General features: G+C 44.9%; 2 protein-coding genes across 3 annotated transcripts in view; one reads left to right on the top strand and one right to left on the bottom strand.

Annotated features, from left to right (window-relative positions):
* The window catches only part of PABPC4 (poly(A) binding protein cytoplasmic 4), a 563,337-nt gene that overhangs the window by 328,295 nt on the left and 220,603 nt on the right, over window positions 1-14,439 (bottom strand). The gene's annotated exons all lie outside the window — the stretch shown is intronic.
* The window catches only part of MACF1 (microtubule actin crosslinking factor 1), a 324,508-nt gene that overhangs the window by 159,007 nt on the left and 151,062 nt on the right, over window positions 1-14,439 (top strand). For both annotated transcript variants that reach the window (XM_063139804.1, XM_063139803.1), the window contains 7 exons: window positions 721-890; window positions 2,582-2,760; window positions 4,451-4,589; window positions 7,953-8,146; window positions 9,619-9,781; window positions 11,840-11,923; window positions 14,246-14,353. In XM_063139804.1, coding sequence (XP_062995874.1) covers window positions 721-890; window positions 2,582-2,760; window positions 4,451-4,589; window positions 7,953-8,146; window positions 9,619-9,781; window positions 11,840-11,923; window positions 14,246-14,353 — 1,037 coding nt within the window. The remainder of the gene's footprint in view (window positions 1-720; window positions 891-2,581; window positions 2,761-4,450; window positions 4,590-7,952; window positions 8,147-9,618; window positions 9,782-11,839; window positions 11,924-14,245; window positions 14,354-14,439) is intronic.

Consider the following 14,439-nt stretch of genomic DNA (forward strand, 5'->3'; position numbering starts at 1 on the left):
TTGTGTATGCAACATTCCAGTACCGCCTTACTAGATGCACTCCGTAACTGTGGCATTCTTGCTGCCAGGCCTGCCTCGTTCATTCCCTGACTTGGATATAGGATCCTTCCTGTGTGTGGTTGGGACTTTGGGGGGCTCCTGTTCTCAAGCTGGAGCAAGAGGAGAGGCACAGTAGTTTTGTCCTCCTTGCACTCTGCGTGAGAGGGAAAAGGAGGAAAACATTGCATTTGCACACACACACCCAGCTTTTACCCTCAACAGTTGCAGCAATATTCCTTCCAGAGGAAGGAGGCGGGCTCTGTGAAGGAGAGTGGCCACCTTCCTCAGCTCAGGCACGCTCTAGCACCTGACGCCCCTCTCCCCCCTACGGCTATCTCTGCTCTGAGATCAGAGATAACAACAAGGGTTCTGCTGTGGGTGAACTTGCATTCATAGTCATGTCAGCAATCTAAGGCTCTCTTGTCCTGGGTTTAGCTTTTGGTCCATGACCCAGCACCGTCTACTGTGACCGAAAGTGGTTCTCCAGGATCTGCGGCAGAGGGAGTTCTTCCTTCCTTCCTTGTCCAGCTCTCTGAGGTTCTTTTCTCTGGAGGTGACTGGGATTGGGGCCTGCAGAGCCTGTGCACTGCCAGGAGACAGGAAACAGCAGGTTTTAGAACACGAGGCCTCTGGCGGCGGCCAGTTCTAACGCTTTTGCTTTTATTGGGCATGTGGGAGCAGAAGACAAAGATGAGACTGCCTCTCGGACATACCTCTCTGAGCTGAAGAACATCCGCCTCCACCTGGATGAATGTGAGCAGCGGCTGGTGGGCACCATTCGGACAGTGAGCAGCACCAGGACGGATGGGGATGCCTTGCAGGAAAACACGTTTCGGATTGCTGAGCAGGAGGTTGGTGTTTCCGGGTGGTGGTGGTGGTGGTGGTGACGGCATGATGGAATTTGCCATGAGGGAACAGAATGTGTTCTGTTTGCTCTGCAGCCAGGGGGAAAGGTGCATGGCAGAGGCATCCATCTAGCTGTAGAAAGGCTTCTTAGCAATGCTTTTGTCCTCTTCTCTCGGAATTCATCAGAGAATTCCAGGTTTCTGTTCCTAGCGCTAACAGTTTGAGAAATAAACTTGAAAATCTGTGAGCAGCACTGGCTGAAGTCTCAGAAGATGTCAGCTCCAGGGATTGAGCAGGGCTATAGAGATCAGAGCCATAGCTAGACGGGGCGATATCCCGGGGATCGCCCCGGGATCATCCCTGTGCGTTCACATGACGCACAGGGGAACCCAGGAGCAGGGAAGGATGATCCCTCCCTTTCCCTGGGATCTTGCCTGAGACCGTGGAATGTGTGGGCGGGCGACGCGGTTTGTTTCAGCTCCTCACGAGTAACTGTGAGGAGCCGGGAACCGTGCACATGTTGCAGAGCTCCTCTGGAGCTCTGTGCCCATCTGGGGTGGGGTGGGGTGAGCGGGGAAAGTATTTTTTTTTTTTAAATAAACCTCACCATTTTCCGCGTGAGTGCTTGTGCACTCCGTCTGCTTTAACAAAAAGAACCAAAATGTCGGGCGTGATGTCACATGCCGCGTGTAGACCATGGCGACAATCTTGCGATCATAAAATCGTGAGATCGGTGCCGTAAAACCCCCTGGTCTAACTGAGGCCCAAGAGTTGTGACTTCATTCAGCACTCTCTGTGGCTCTTTCCTCGCCTCCCTTGACTTGACGGAGCAACATCACTTATGATAAATTAAAGTTGCCGAATTTGGCTTTTATTGGTGAAGAGCTTTCAGTTTCCAATGTGCATGATTTGGATTTCCGTGTGCAGATAATTCACTGCTCAGCCCGTTCCTGCGGAACCTTGAGGTTAGGCTTAAATTTTCACAGCCTTGTCACATGATTTGTACTGTTATATTTGATCTCTCCTTCCTCTTCTTTTTATATAGTACTTAGGGTACTTACAGCACTAAGATTACTGAAATAACATTTCTATCACAAATGATAATATATAGAACATTGCAACCAAACCTTTATGGGCCTTTGTCAAATCATGCTCAACAGCAGTAAATGGGGGGGGGGGAAGCCTGCTGGGTGCTCTGCTGCTCCTTCCCCTTGAAGCCCTATGGTATCACTGCTGTGGGGTGGGGGCAGGAAATCCCCATGCCAGGAGGGAGTGCAGGGTTTCCCAGGGGTCATCCAAGCAATGGAACCCGTCCCTTGCCCTCTTCTCAGCTTCCAGCGACCAGTCACCGGTCGCCATCTGCCCCAACTCTTTTTGAAGTGCACCTTCAGGGAAAAGTTTCTGTGAATCAGCGGCTGCGTCATGGAACCAACAAAGTGCCAATTCACAGCCACCATGGTGGTTTGAAGATGTATAGACAGCCCCCTGGAATGCATTGGTCTTCACTAGTTGTCTAAAACTTGGCAGTGATGGGGGCCAGGCACACCTCTCCTTAGGAGGCTATTCCAGACTTTGAGCACCATGAGGTTATTATGTTCCCAGGACTAGTTCCTGCCCTACTAACCAGTGCTGCAAAGATACACCATGAAAAGTCTGTGTCTCTGCTCTTCCTCACTAACACCAACTGTCTCTACAGCGATTGAAGGACGATTTGCATCGTTTGAAGACTGACATGGAGCAACTCTCGGAGAGATGCAGTATTTTCTTGCACAAGTCTCCAACGGGATCCAGCACCCCACATCTTCGTTCTGAGCTTAACCTGCTGGTGGAAAAAATGGACCATGTCTATGGGCTCTCCTCTGTCTACCTGGATAAGTGAGTCTTTCCAGTTCTCTCCCTGATTCTCAAACAGAGAGACCCATTTATCACTGTATAAGACGAACATAGGAAGTTGTCTGACACTCTGAATCAGACCGATGGGTGCCTCTGGCTCAGTGTTTTCTGCAGTGAGTGGCTGTGGTTTTCTGGAGTCTCAGACAGGGGTCTTTCCCAGTAGAGATGCCAGGGGCTGAAGCCAGGACTCTTTGCATGAAAGCAGGTGCTCTGCTGATTATTGCTTTCTGTAAAATATTAAGACTCTTATTAAGGCTGGGGAATGAACTGCAATCACAAAGAATTGAGTAATCTTTGAAGAATTCCCGGAGGAAATCTCCGTAGATTTTGCAGCGCCATCAGTGGCTTCTGGCTGGGATAATCTTGCAGCATCAGGATTCTTTTTGTTTGTTTGTTTGTTTCAACAATTTTATTGTTTTTTACACTAAAAGACAAAACTTAACAAACAAGACAATACTAATAAAAGCACACATACAAAGCATACAAGGCCATATTACATTTCAGGCATTCTTCATGTCAGACATATGGGCTATCTGTTCTTACTAGTTAGTTCCCTAAATACAGTAACATTATATCATTCTTACTTCTCTCTAGCCAGCAGAGTATTGTTACTGAATCCACCAACATTATTTATTGAATCCACAGACATATAAATCATTTTCCCCAACTCTTGCAAATATTCTATCAGAGGTTTCCAGTCCATTACAAACAAAGCTGTCGATTTTTCTCTTACTAACGCTGTAAGTTTGGCCATCTCTGCCAACTCCAGAACCTTCAGCAGCCATTCCTCCATTGATGGCACTTGTGTGTTTTTCCAGTTTTGCGCATGGAGGAGTCTAGCAGCTGTTGTCATATACAAAAACAGCGTTCCTCCTTTTTCTTTAAGTTGATCATCCATAAGTCCCAACAGGAATGATTCTGGTTTCATTTTAATATTTTTTACATTAACAAAAGAATCTGGGTCCAAAAGGATTTTGCTTTTTTACAGGACCACCACAAGGTTCCCTCTTGTTCTTCACATTTCCAACAGTCTCCCAAGGCACCTTTATACATTTTGGCTAATTTTGAGGGAGACATATACCATCTATACATCATTTTATAAAAGTTCTCTTTAAGTCTGGTACTTAATGTATATTTTAAACCTTTTACCCACATATTTCTCCAATGTAGCAATGCAGCATCAGGATTCTGAAATGTGTGTTGAGTTCAAATGAAGCAGATTTCCTTTCATATGTACGCATATGTTATGTGCGGGAGGCACATATTGGAATGTTCACTTCAGTTAAAGGAGTTCAGTTTCCCCCCATTCCTGCAGTACAATGTCAATACCTTATCCATTTGTACTATATATATATATATATATATATATATATATATATATGGTTGTGCATTCGCTGAATAACACTAGTGTGCACTGAAGTGCTTTCTGTGACCATTCCTTTCACTATCCATAGATGGAGTTGTTTCTTTACTGTACAATAACTCTGCAGAGAACAGTCTGTTTAAAGACATGTCAGTGGTGGTAGTGGATTGAGGGGAGGGGTTCTTTGAAATTGCTCATTGCCCAATTATTGAATCTGGCCGGGATGGCAAACTCTTTGCGATTTCCTCTGGCAACACGGAACAGCTGTCGTAGGTTCAGAAACTGACATTCCCTTTTTTCATCCAATAGGCTAAAGACGGTTGATGTCATCATTCGCAATACCCAAGGAGCCGAGTCCTTGGTCAAAGGCTACGAGGCTAAATTGAGTCAAGAGGAGGCTGTGCCTGCTGACCTAAGGGCCATCCAGTCTCATCGAGCCACGTTACAGGTTGGTAGCCACCGGCAGAATTGCACTGCCAGCCCCTCTTGTGATTCAGGGTTGAGTTGCGATGCTTTTCTGTGTGCCGGCTGGCTCCCTGGGAGATGCAAGTCTCCAGGGGCTGCAAGATTTTGCTGTATCAACGTGGTCTCTGCTGTCCACGAGGACAGCCAACGAAACAGCTGTGTCTTTCAGGCTTCATCATGTTTCCTTTTCCATGCCTGGTGCTCATTGCATTTGGCAGCACAGCTGGGTTGCTCCGGGACAGCAGACATGTGGGCATGGCTTGTATCAAGGTAGTGAATGAGGAGCCCTGTATCTCCTGCTCTCGAGCTTCTGCCTGCTTCTACAAAGATCCTTTGACTCTCCAGGCATTCAAGGGATTGATAGGAGTCATGATTGTGTCTCCCCATACACACACATGCCCCGACACGGAAATGTTCACATATAACTAACTGACACATAAGTATTGATCTTGTGCCTGGAGATGCCATGCTAGGTGGAGGTTGCACTTTACATTCATATTGAGAAGGGCTGTTAACTATTGAATACAGACTGGGGCATTTTTAATCGGTTTTTTTAATTGTAAGTTTCAACAAAAACTAAAGAATAAAACAATAAAAATGCAAGTGTAAACTACATACTTTCAAAGTCTCTGTTTCACAAGGGCTGGGACGAATGTGTTTGGCCACAGCATGAAGAACTTAATCAGGGGGGCTTTAAACTGAATCCTATGGGGACAGGAGAGGTTAACTTTGAGGTGACAATGGATGAAGGCGCATGCACTATAACAAAGAGAACAGCTCCAATAGCACCCCAAAATAGTCCTCACAATAATGAAGGAAAGAAGCCAGCCCACAAAGCACATGGTCTTCAATGTCTGTCTACTAATGCTCAGAGTATGGGAAACAAACAGAACAAATTTGAACTCTTAATACATGAAGGCAAATACTTGATAAGTATAACTGAAACTTGGTGGGATCACTCCCATGAGTGGAAGACAGCAATTGAAGGGTATAATTTGTTCAAAAAGAACAGAAGGAATAGAAAGGAAGGCGGAGTTGCACTATATGTTAAAAATACTTATCCCTGCACAGAAATACAGGAGAATGAGCCTGTGAGCCCCATCGAGAGCATCTGGATTAAAATAGATGGGGCAAGGAATAAAAGGAACATGATAGTTGGAGTCTACTACCGACCACCCAATCAAGGAGAAGATGAGGATGAAACTTTTGAAAAGCAAATTGCCAGTGTTTCCAGGAAGTGCGATGTAGTAGTGATGGGGGACTTCAATTACCCCGATATTTGTTGGGAGACAAATTCTGCCAAAAGTGGCCCTTCCAAGAAATTCCCAACATGTGTGGCTGATGACTTTCTCCTACAGAAATTGGAGGAAGGAATTAGAGGATCGGCTATCCTTGACTTGATATAGACCAATAGGGATGACTTTGTGGATAAAGTGGCAGTTACTGGAACTCTGGGGGAAAGTGACCACGTCATACTTGAATTCTTCATTTTAAAGGAAGCAAAAGCTGAGTGTAGCCATACACGTATTCTGGATTTTGGGAAAACTGATTTGAATAAACTCAAAACTATGATAAGTAAGGTCCCATGGCAAGCGGCCCTAATGAGAAAAGGAGTCCAAGATGGGTGAGAGTTTTTTAAAAAGGAAATTTTAAAGGCACAATTACAAACTATTCCAATAAGGAAATAAGAAAGAAGACAACAGAAGAAACTAATGTGGCTCCACAAAAAAGCTTAGAGATCATTTGAAAACAAAAAAGCACACATATAAGAAATGGAAGGAAGGCCAGGCCACAAAAGAAGAGTACAAACAGGTAGCATAGAAGTGTAGGAATGGCATCAGGAAGGCTAAAGCTTTCTTCAGATACGTGAGTAGTAAAAGACAGAGGAAAGAAATTGTGGTTCAACTGCTTAATGAGGATGGCAAATTGATGACAAATGACAAAGATATGGCCGAAGTGCTCAATTCCTACTTTGGCTCAGTCTTCTCCCAAAAGCAGGACTATGACCCTTCCCACCCTGGCAAAAGGGAAGTATAATTTGAAGGGGAAAGATTGCAGTTTCGGATTTCCAGGGCCCAATTAACTGCATCCTAGAGTAATAAAGGTGCTGGCAGAAGACCTCTCAGAACCACTGTCTATTATCTTTGCAAAATCATGGAAGACTGGTGACGTTCCTGGTGACTGGAGGAGGGCTAATGTCCCTATCTTCAAAAAGGGCAAAAAGGAGGCACCTGGGAACTATAGGCCAATTAGTCTGACAATAATCCCTGGGAAATTTTGGGAGCAGATTATAAAGAAGTCAATCTGTAAGCACCTTGAAAACAATGCAGTGATTACTAGAAGCCAGCATGGATTTGTCAACAACAAATCTTGTCAGACTAATCTGATTTCATTTTTTGATCGGGTAACCTCTCTTGTGGACTATGGGAATGCTGCGGACATAATATATCTTGACTTCAGCAAAGCTTTTGACAAAGTGCCCCATGATATTCTGACTAACAAACTAGCTAAAAGTGGGTTAGATGGAACAACTAATTAGGTGGATCCACAGTTGGCTACAGAATCGGACTTAAAGAGTGCTTCTCAACGGTACCTTCTCAAACTGGGGTGAGGTAACAAGTGGGGTACCGCAGGACTCAGTCCTGGGCCCAGTGCTCTTCATCATTTTATTAATGGTTTGGATGAGGAGGTGCAGGGAATACTTATCAAATTTGCAGATAACACAGAAGAAGTGGAAAGAAGGACAGTCTACAAAAGAAGAGTACAGACAGCTACTATTCTATGATTCTATGAATCAATATTTGGTTACCCCTAGTCCCCTCTTTGACCTTCCTGCTCTACCGGCCTTATAACTTGCTAACTCCCTTTTTGAGGTATGCACACGCACATCCCTCCCCCAAACAGTAAAGAGCCTCGCATCTTCCTAGGCCCCATGTGAGCTTTTCCTAACCTGAGTTCACTTTTCACTTGCTTCAGAGCGCCTGCATTGCGTTGGCATTCCATCGCTGAAACTTTCTACTCTGTGGCTAGGATGTTCACAAACATGCCTTTTAGGTGTTCCTTGTATTTTTGGTGCTTGTCTTTTGATCACTCTCTGTACTACTGTTTTAAGTCCTTTTTAGAGTGTATTTAAAGTAATGATTCTGTGTTTATTTTAATTACTGTGGACCACCATGGGATCATCGGAGAAAGGGTGGTGTAACAATCTGAATCAATTAAATAAAAATAATAGCCCAGCCAACAGCTACAGGTGGAGCTTGCAGATGATGGAGGGTCAATTGTTAGCTTATTTTTTGGTTCCAGCCAGTCCTGATTCCTGCTTTTCTTTCTTTTCTAAATGTTGAAGCAATGGATCGGCGAAGTGAATGAAAAAAACGCTGTCTTTGCAATGCTGGAAGATGACTTGGCAAGGGCTAAAGTTGTGGCAGACCAGCTGTACCGTTTGAAACAGGAGCGCAGTCTGGACCTGGAACGTTACCAGGAGAAAGGCACGCAGCTGTGGGACCGCTGGCAGAGGGTCAGCCTGCAGATTGAGACTCGGTGAGTGGGGCTGGGGGTGGGCGGACTCCTGGTAACTCTTCCCTTGGGTCGCTTCTCATGGTTGACTGTGTGCACCTGACAAACTAACACAGTGATTCCTTTGGAACTCTGCAGTAATTGTCTTCATTTCATTAGCTCAAGCTGCTTTAGTTGGAATTAGACTAGTGCGGGACCCCTATGTTCCTATTATTATTATTATTATTATTATTATTATTATTATTATTATTTATTGCATTTGCATACCGCCCCATAGCCAAAGCTCTCTGGGCAGTTCACATAAGATAAAAACACTTTAAAACAATATACAAAGATTAAAAACCGCAAAAACAAGCAAAATACACATACATTTAAAACCACTATAACAACTTTAAAAACAATGAGCCAAAAAAACAGACCCACATATTACTAAATGCCTTGAGTAAAGGGAGAGTAAAGGTTGTAACTTCTGAGGAGGATGCTTGAACCTGTTATACCCCAGGAGGACAGTAGTAGTTAACTCCAGAGCTAGGGCAACTGGGTGCCCTCCAGGTGTTTTGGACTACAATACCCCTAATCCTTGACCATTCTCCATTCATGCTGGGGCTTGTGGTAGTTGTAGTCCTAGCCTACCTTTTTTTCCAAGGTTGCCCATACTCTCTCTTTGCTGGGACAAAAGCAGAAAAAATATTGCCCTTCAATCTCCATTAGTAATTAAGTGTAAAACTGCTCCTAGAGAAAGAACATAAAAACGCGTGATGACCTTGCATGGTGTGTGTCCAGTAAATAACTTAACTTACTGGAACATTAGTAAGTAAATAAAATAAATTAATGGAGCACTGCGATAACAAGGATCTGAACTTCACCATTGGTGAGATAAGAGGAACTGCAGAAAACCTTTGTTCTCGTAGTAATGTTCAGCCTTGATGTCCATAAGCAATCTGTCCTCTTTCCTCTGACCTTCTGTTTTGGAAACGTTTAACATAATACCAAGACCGTATAGTAGGGAAAGGGGACGACCCACCGGGAGGCTCAATCCTGCCTTTTCTTAAGAGGCCTCTCTGCAGAAGGCTGAGGAAGGAAGGTGGTGTTTAGCAATAAGAGGCAGGCTTTGCAAAAGCTCACATTGGAGAGGAAGGGGTGAAAGAGCACCTTGCCCGTTTTGAGCTTGTGCCGGCTTGAGTCTTGCCATCGGAGCCAATGCTGCCGGCCCCTCAAAGTAGGGCCCTCACTAAAGGTTAGTTGCCAACCAAAGATTTATCCACTGAAAGGGCAGATGTTTTCAGTGCTGCTTTAAAGATTGTAAGTGCCAAATATTGCAGGATTCCACCATTCCTTCAGGACCTGTCCTCTTCTTTATAAGATGCCATACATAGTAAAAATATCATATTGTATAAATAAGATTGCTTTGATATAAGAGTTTGCCATGCAAAGTTTATCTATTCTCTCTTTCACCATTTCTTGCCTCCCCCTATTTTTTTTTCATCTCTTGGCAGCCAATCAGAGCTGGAGAGTATTGAGGAAGTATTGAGCGATTACCGGAACTGTCATGGGGCACTAATTCAGTGGATTGAGGAGACCACAATCCAGCAGGAACTGATGAAACCTGGACAAGCGGAAGACAGCAGGGTCCTCTCAGAGCAACTCAGCCAACAGATGGTAAGGTTGACTGACACAGTGCCACAAAGAAGCCTTAAGGTTTAGGTCAGATCACCAGGTTAGGTTTTTGCTTCCTGGAACAATAATGTTCTGCAGAGTTTGCAAAGGTATTCCACTTGAAACATCTTTCCAAATTCTATGTGTAATTACTTGCTTTGAAAGATGTTGGGTGAAATCTTCTAGAAACATCCAAGTGACAGCATTTGAAGAGGTGGATTTGAACAGCTTTGATTTGGGTTAGCACTTCAGTATCAAATCTCCAACAAACTGTGTTGGAAATCGACCTCTCTCTTCAGCAGGTCCCAAGAATTTAAGACAAACTATGCCAAGATGCAGGCTTTTGTACTCGGCAGGTCTTCAATCAGTTCTGCTTCTGTATTCTAATATATAAATCATGGTGCATCAGCATTTGGAATACCGTATCCACTTCTGGTTGTCTCAGTTGGAAAGGGTACAAGAAAGGGCTGGAGTGACTCCGCTATGAGGAAAGGTTATACTGTATGGGGCTTTTTAGCTTAGAAAAAATGCAAGTAAAAGGAGACATGCTAAAGGTGTATAAAATTATGCATGGCACGGAGAGAATGGACAGGGAGACGTTTTTCTCGCTCTCTCATAATACTAGAATCCAACTGGTTCATTCCATGAAGCTGATTGGCAGAATATTCAGGACAGATATAAGATTGCATTTCTTTACACAGTGCATTTCAAATTCTGGAATTTGCTAATGGAAGAGGTGCTGATGGCCACCAACTTAGATGGCTTTAAAAAGGGGGTTCAACAAATCAACGGAAGCAAATATTTCGATGGCTTCTAGTCATGGTGGCCATGTGCATCCTTCAGCTTCACAGTAGTCTGCCTCTCAGTACCAATTGATGTGAAGCAACAATGGGGGAGGTCTCTTGCCTTCATGTCCAGTTTGGGGAGCTTTCCAGAGGCACCTGACTGGTCAGCTGTGGGAAACAAGATGCTGGATTAGATGGAGTTTTGATCTGATCCAGTAGGCCTGTTCTTATATCTTCTTATGAAGAAGATAATTGTAAATTAGGGAGGTGGCATGACACCCCCAGCCCTCAACTCTCCCAGTGTACGGGAGAGGATTCTGGTGAGGACAAGGCACAGGTTACTTCCCCAGGGTAGAAGAGTCAGGATTTACTCATTGACCAGAGGACACAGCCTTCCCATCGGGTCTGGGCATGTTTAGTCTGGAGAAGATAAGATTGAGGGGAGTCATGATAACACTCTTCAAATACTTGAAAGGTTGTCACACAGATAAGGGCCAGGATCTCTTCTCGATCCTCCCAGAGTGCAGGACACGGAATAATGGGCTCAAGTTACAGGAAGCCAGATTCCGGCTGGACATCAGGAAAAACTTCCTGACTGTTAGAGCAGTACGACAATGGAACCGGTTACCTAAGGAGGTTGTGGGCTCTCCCACACTAGAAGACTTCAAGAGGCAGCTGGACAACCTCCTGTCAGGGATGCTTTAAGGTAGATTCCTGCAAGGGCAGAGGGTTGGACTCGATGGCCTTGTAGGCCCCTTCCAGCTCTACTATTCTATGATTCTATGATTGTCCTCTGGCTCACAACCTCCATCCTACCTTCACATTCAGCTTCAGGTGAGGGCCCATTGACCACACTGTAGTCCAGCCAGCCTAAGTAAGGCTTCGGTTGACTTTAGCTCTCTGCTGAGGCAGCATCCTGCTATAGCCATAATAGGAGAAGAGGAGAGAATTCCAGCCAGCAGGACACACTTGCAGCTATCTGAGGTCCTGTTTACTTCTTGCCTTGTTCCGACTGCCATCGGATGCTACCAGCTTCCCCTGCGGACATCAAGGAACCACAGAACGGGATGGAAGGAAGGAACTGTCCCTTGGTCCATTACAGATTGAGCACTGTAGGGATACTCGTGTTGGAAACGTTAGCTCAATAATGTTGTGTGGGAGGTGTGCTGTGGAGATGTACAAAAAACAACTGAGAGCGATTAAACTTATGAAGAGGGCAGATGAGCTTCCAGTTTGAAATCATTATTTAGACAATGCTTTTATTTTTGCATTTAAGGCACTGTTTGCTGAAATAGAGGCGAATCAAACCAAACTGGACCAGTGTCAGAAGCTTTCTCAGCAGTATTCAGCTGCTGTCAAGGTAACACAACGCTCCCATAACTGTAGAATATAAACATTGGTTCACGGCATGTCCAGCATGATTGAACACCTAGGAGATGCAAGCAAAAGACGAGATCTCCCTGGATAGAGCTTGGCACTGCTGGGGCTGGTCCCGCGGGTTCTTCTATGTGCAGTGTGTGGAGACCAGCCTTTCCCCCTACCTGGTGGGGACAATGGGATTTGCAGTCCAACACATCTGGATGGCACCAGGTAGGGGAAGATTGCCTGAGATGTGCAGGTTGAAATAATCCCATGAGCTTTTGCTGGGCTTTTGTTCAGGCATCCCCAGAAAAGGTACTCCGACGTAGCTTTGTCTATGTCATTTTTCCTGATGGAATCATTTTTTTTTAATATCTTTTGAGCATGAGATGCCAGAAGAAACCAAAGTCAGTCTGTCTACTGATTAAAGTTCTAATTCTCCAACTCTGCTCCAGGGAACACTGGGGTACCTTGAGAAGAGCGATCATGGCGGGCAAACTTCCCTGAAGGGCAGCTTGTCCCACCACTTCCAATCTTCCCCTTCAGCAGGGAAGGTGCTGGGTGCATTCTAGACCACGCTCGCTCTTGGTACGAGTGGTGCCGAGAAAGAAGCCTGGCTGATGAATGACCCAGAAACCTCTGCAATGCCAAGCACGCCATGGCAGATGTGCACGGCTTCTTTGGTGGGCCGGTCACTGCAATCAAAGTTTTTTGCAATCAGGTTTTGAAGAGTACTGGCAGGAAGATTGAACTTGAACCAGTTAATTAGTTAAAATAAGCTATGCTCCTTTGAGAATATTTAATATAAATTGGTGTAATGTAATAAGTTAAATGTTCTGTTACAAGCTTCCAAAGAATGTGTACAGAGGCCATGGCTAGACCGGCCCTATATCCCGGGATCATGTGGATGCACAGGGCATCCCGGGAGCAGGGAGGGATGATCCCTCCCTTGGCCTGGGATATTGGCAGGCCCTTTCCCCCCGCTTTTTCCATGGTCTCGGGATGATCCCGAGACCGCAGAATGTTTGGCCATGCGTCGTGGGGTGGGGCGGGGGGGAGGGCGAGGTTTTGTTTTTTAAAAAAGAACTTACATTTTTCGGATGAGCGCTCCTGTGCTCATTTTCCTTTCAAAAACCAAATCCAAAATGGCGGCCGCGAAGTCGCGAGCCATGTGTAGACCAGGGCGATGATCTCGTGATCATAAAATTGCGAGATCGTCACCCTCCTAACCCCTCGTCTAGCCATGGCCAGAGACTGCATACTCTTCTTAAGTAGTTAATGATGCCTTGTCCATGCTTTCAGAAGAAACTGGAGAGGGCGATGCCTAGGTGTAGTAAACTGAGCAGTTTTATACGACACATGTGGTTGAATCTAGTGTTGATTTTGCCAAGTGTAGCTTTTGGGTGGTTAGGGCCAAGTAATGTTGGCAGAGTCAATCATGTAATGTTTGAAGAGCACCTTAAATGCAAATGGCTAAACCGTATGAGATGAATGTTATTTAAAATAATACCGTCTGAGTGGATGGATCCGATCAAACTGCAATTGAAAACAATTTTTAATTGGTAATTGGATTCCTGCATTGAGCAGGGGGTTGGACTCGATGGCCTTATAGGCCCCTTCCAACTCTACTATTTTATGATTCTATGAATAACGTTGGGCTAATCAGGCACGTATGCAGAGGGAACACATGTGCATCAGTACACACCCACACACAATTATATATACACACAGTTTCCTTTGGGATTTGATGATGATGATTTTCTTGGACAAACTTATTTATTTATTTATTGCATTTCTATACCGCCCAATAGCTGAAGCTCTCTGGGCGGTTCACAAAATTAAGACCATTCAAAGTATAAAACAACAGTATAAAACCATAATATAAAATACAATATAAAAGCACAACCAAGATAAAAACAGCAGCAATGCAAAAATACAAATTAAAATTACAAATTTAAAACAGCAAAGTTAAAATTAATTTATACACTGTTAAAATACTGGGAGAATAAAAAGGTCTTCACCTGGCGTCTAAAAGAATATAGTGCAAGTGTCAGGCAAACCTCCTTAGGGAGCTCATTCCACAGCCGGGGTGCCACAGCAGAGAAGGCCCTCCTCCTGGTAGCCACCTGCCTCACTTCCTTTGGCAGGGACTCGCAGAGAAGGACCCCTAAAGATGACCTTAGGGTCCGGGCAGGTACATATGGGAGGAGGCGTTCCTTCAGATAGCCTGCCCCCAAGCCATTTAGGGCTTTAAATGTTAATATCAGCACTTAATTCTTGCCCTAAGGACGTGAAATCCATTTCCCCATCTTTATGTTCTCAGGACTATGAGTTGCAGTTGATGACGTACCGTGCCTTTGTGGAATCTCAGCAGAAGTCTCCCATGAAGCGCCGGCGCATGCTTTCCTCCTCTGATGCCATCACGCAGGAGGTGAGGCATGGCTCCTGCTAAGCCTCCGCAGTTTCTAGGCTGGGGAGTGGGGAGAGGGGCTCCTGAGTGGAGCAGGCAAGTGGCCT

The sequence above is a fragment of the Elgaria multicarinata genome, chromosome 13, assembly GCF_023053635.1.
Source record: "Elgaria multicarinata webbii isolate HBS135686 ecotype San Diego chromosome 13, rElgMul1.1.pri, whole genome shotgun sequence".
In the NCBI taxonomy this organism is placed as follows: domain Eukaryota; kingdom Metazoa; phylum Chordata; class Lepidosauria; order Squamata; family Anguidae; genus Elgaria; species Elgaria multicarinata.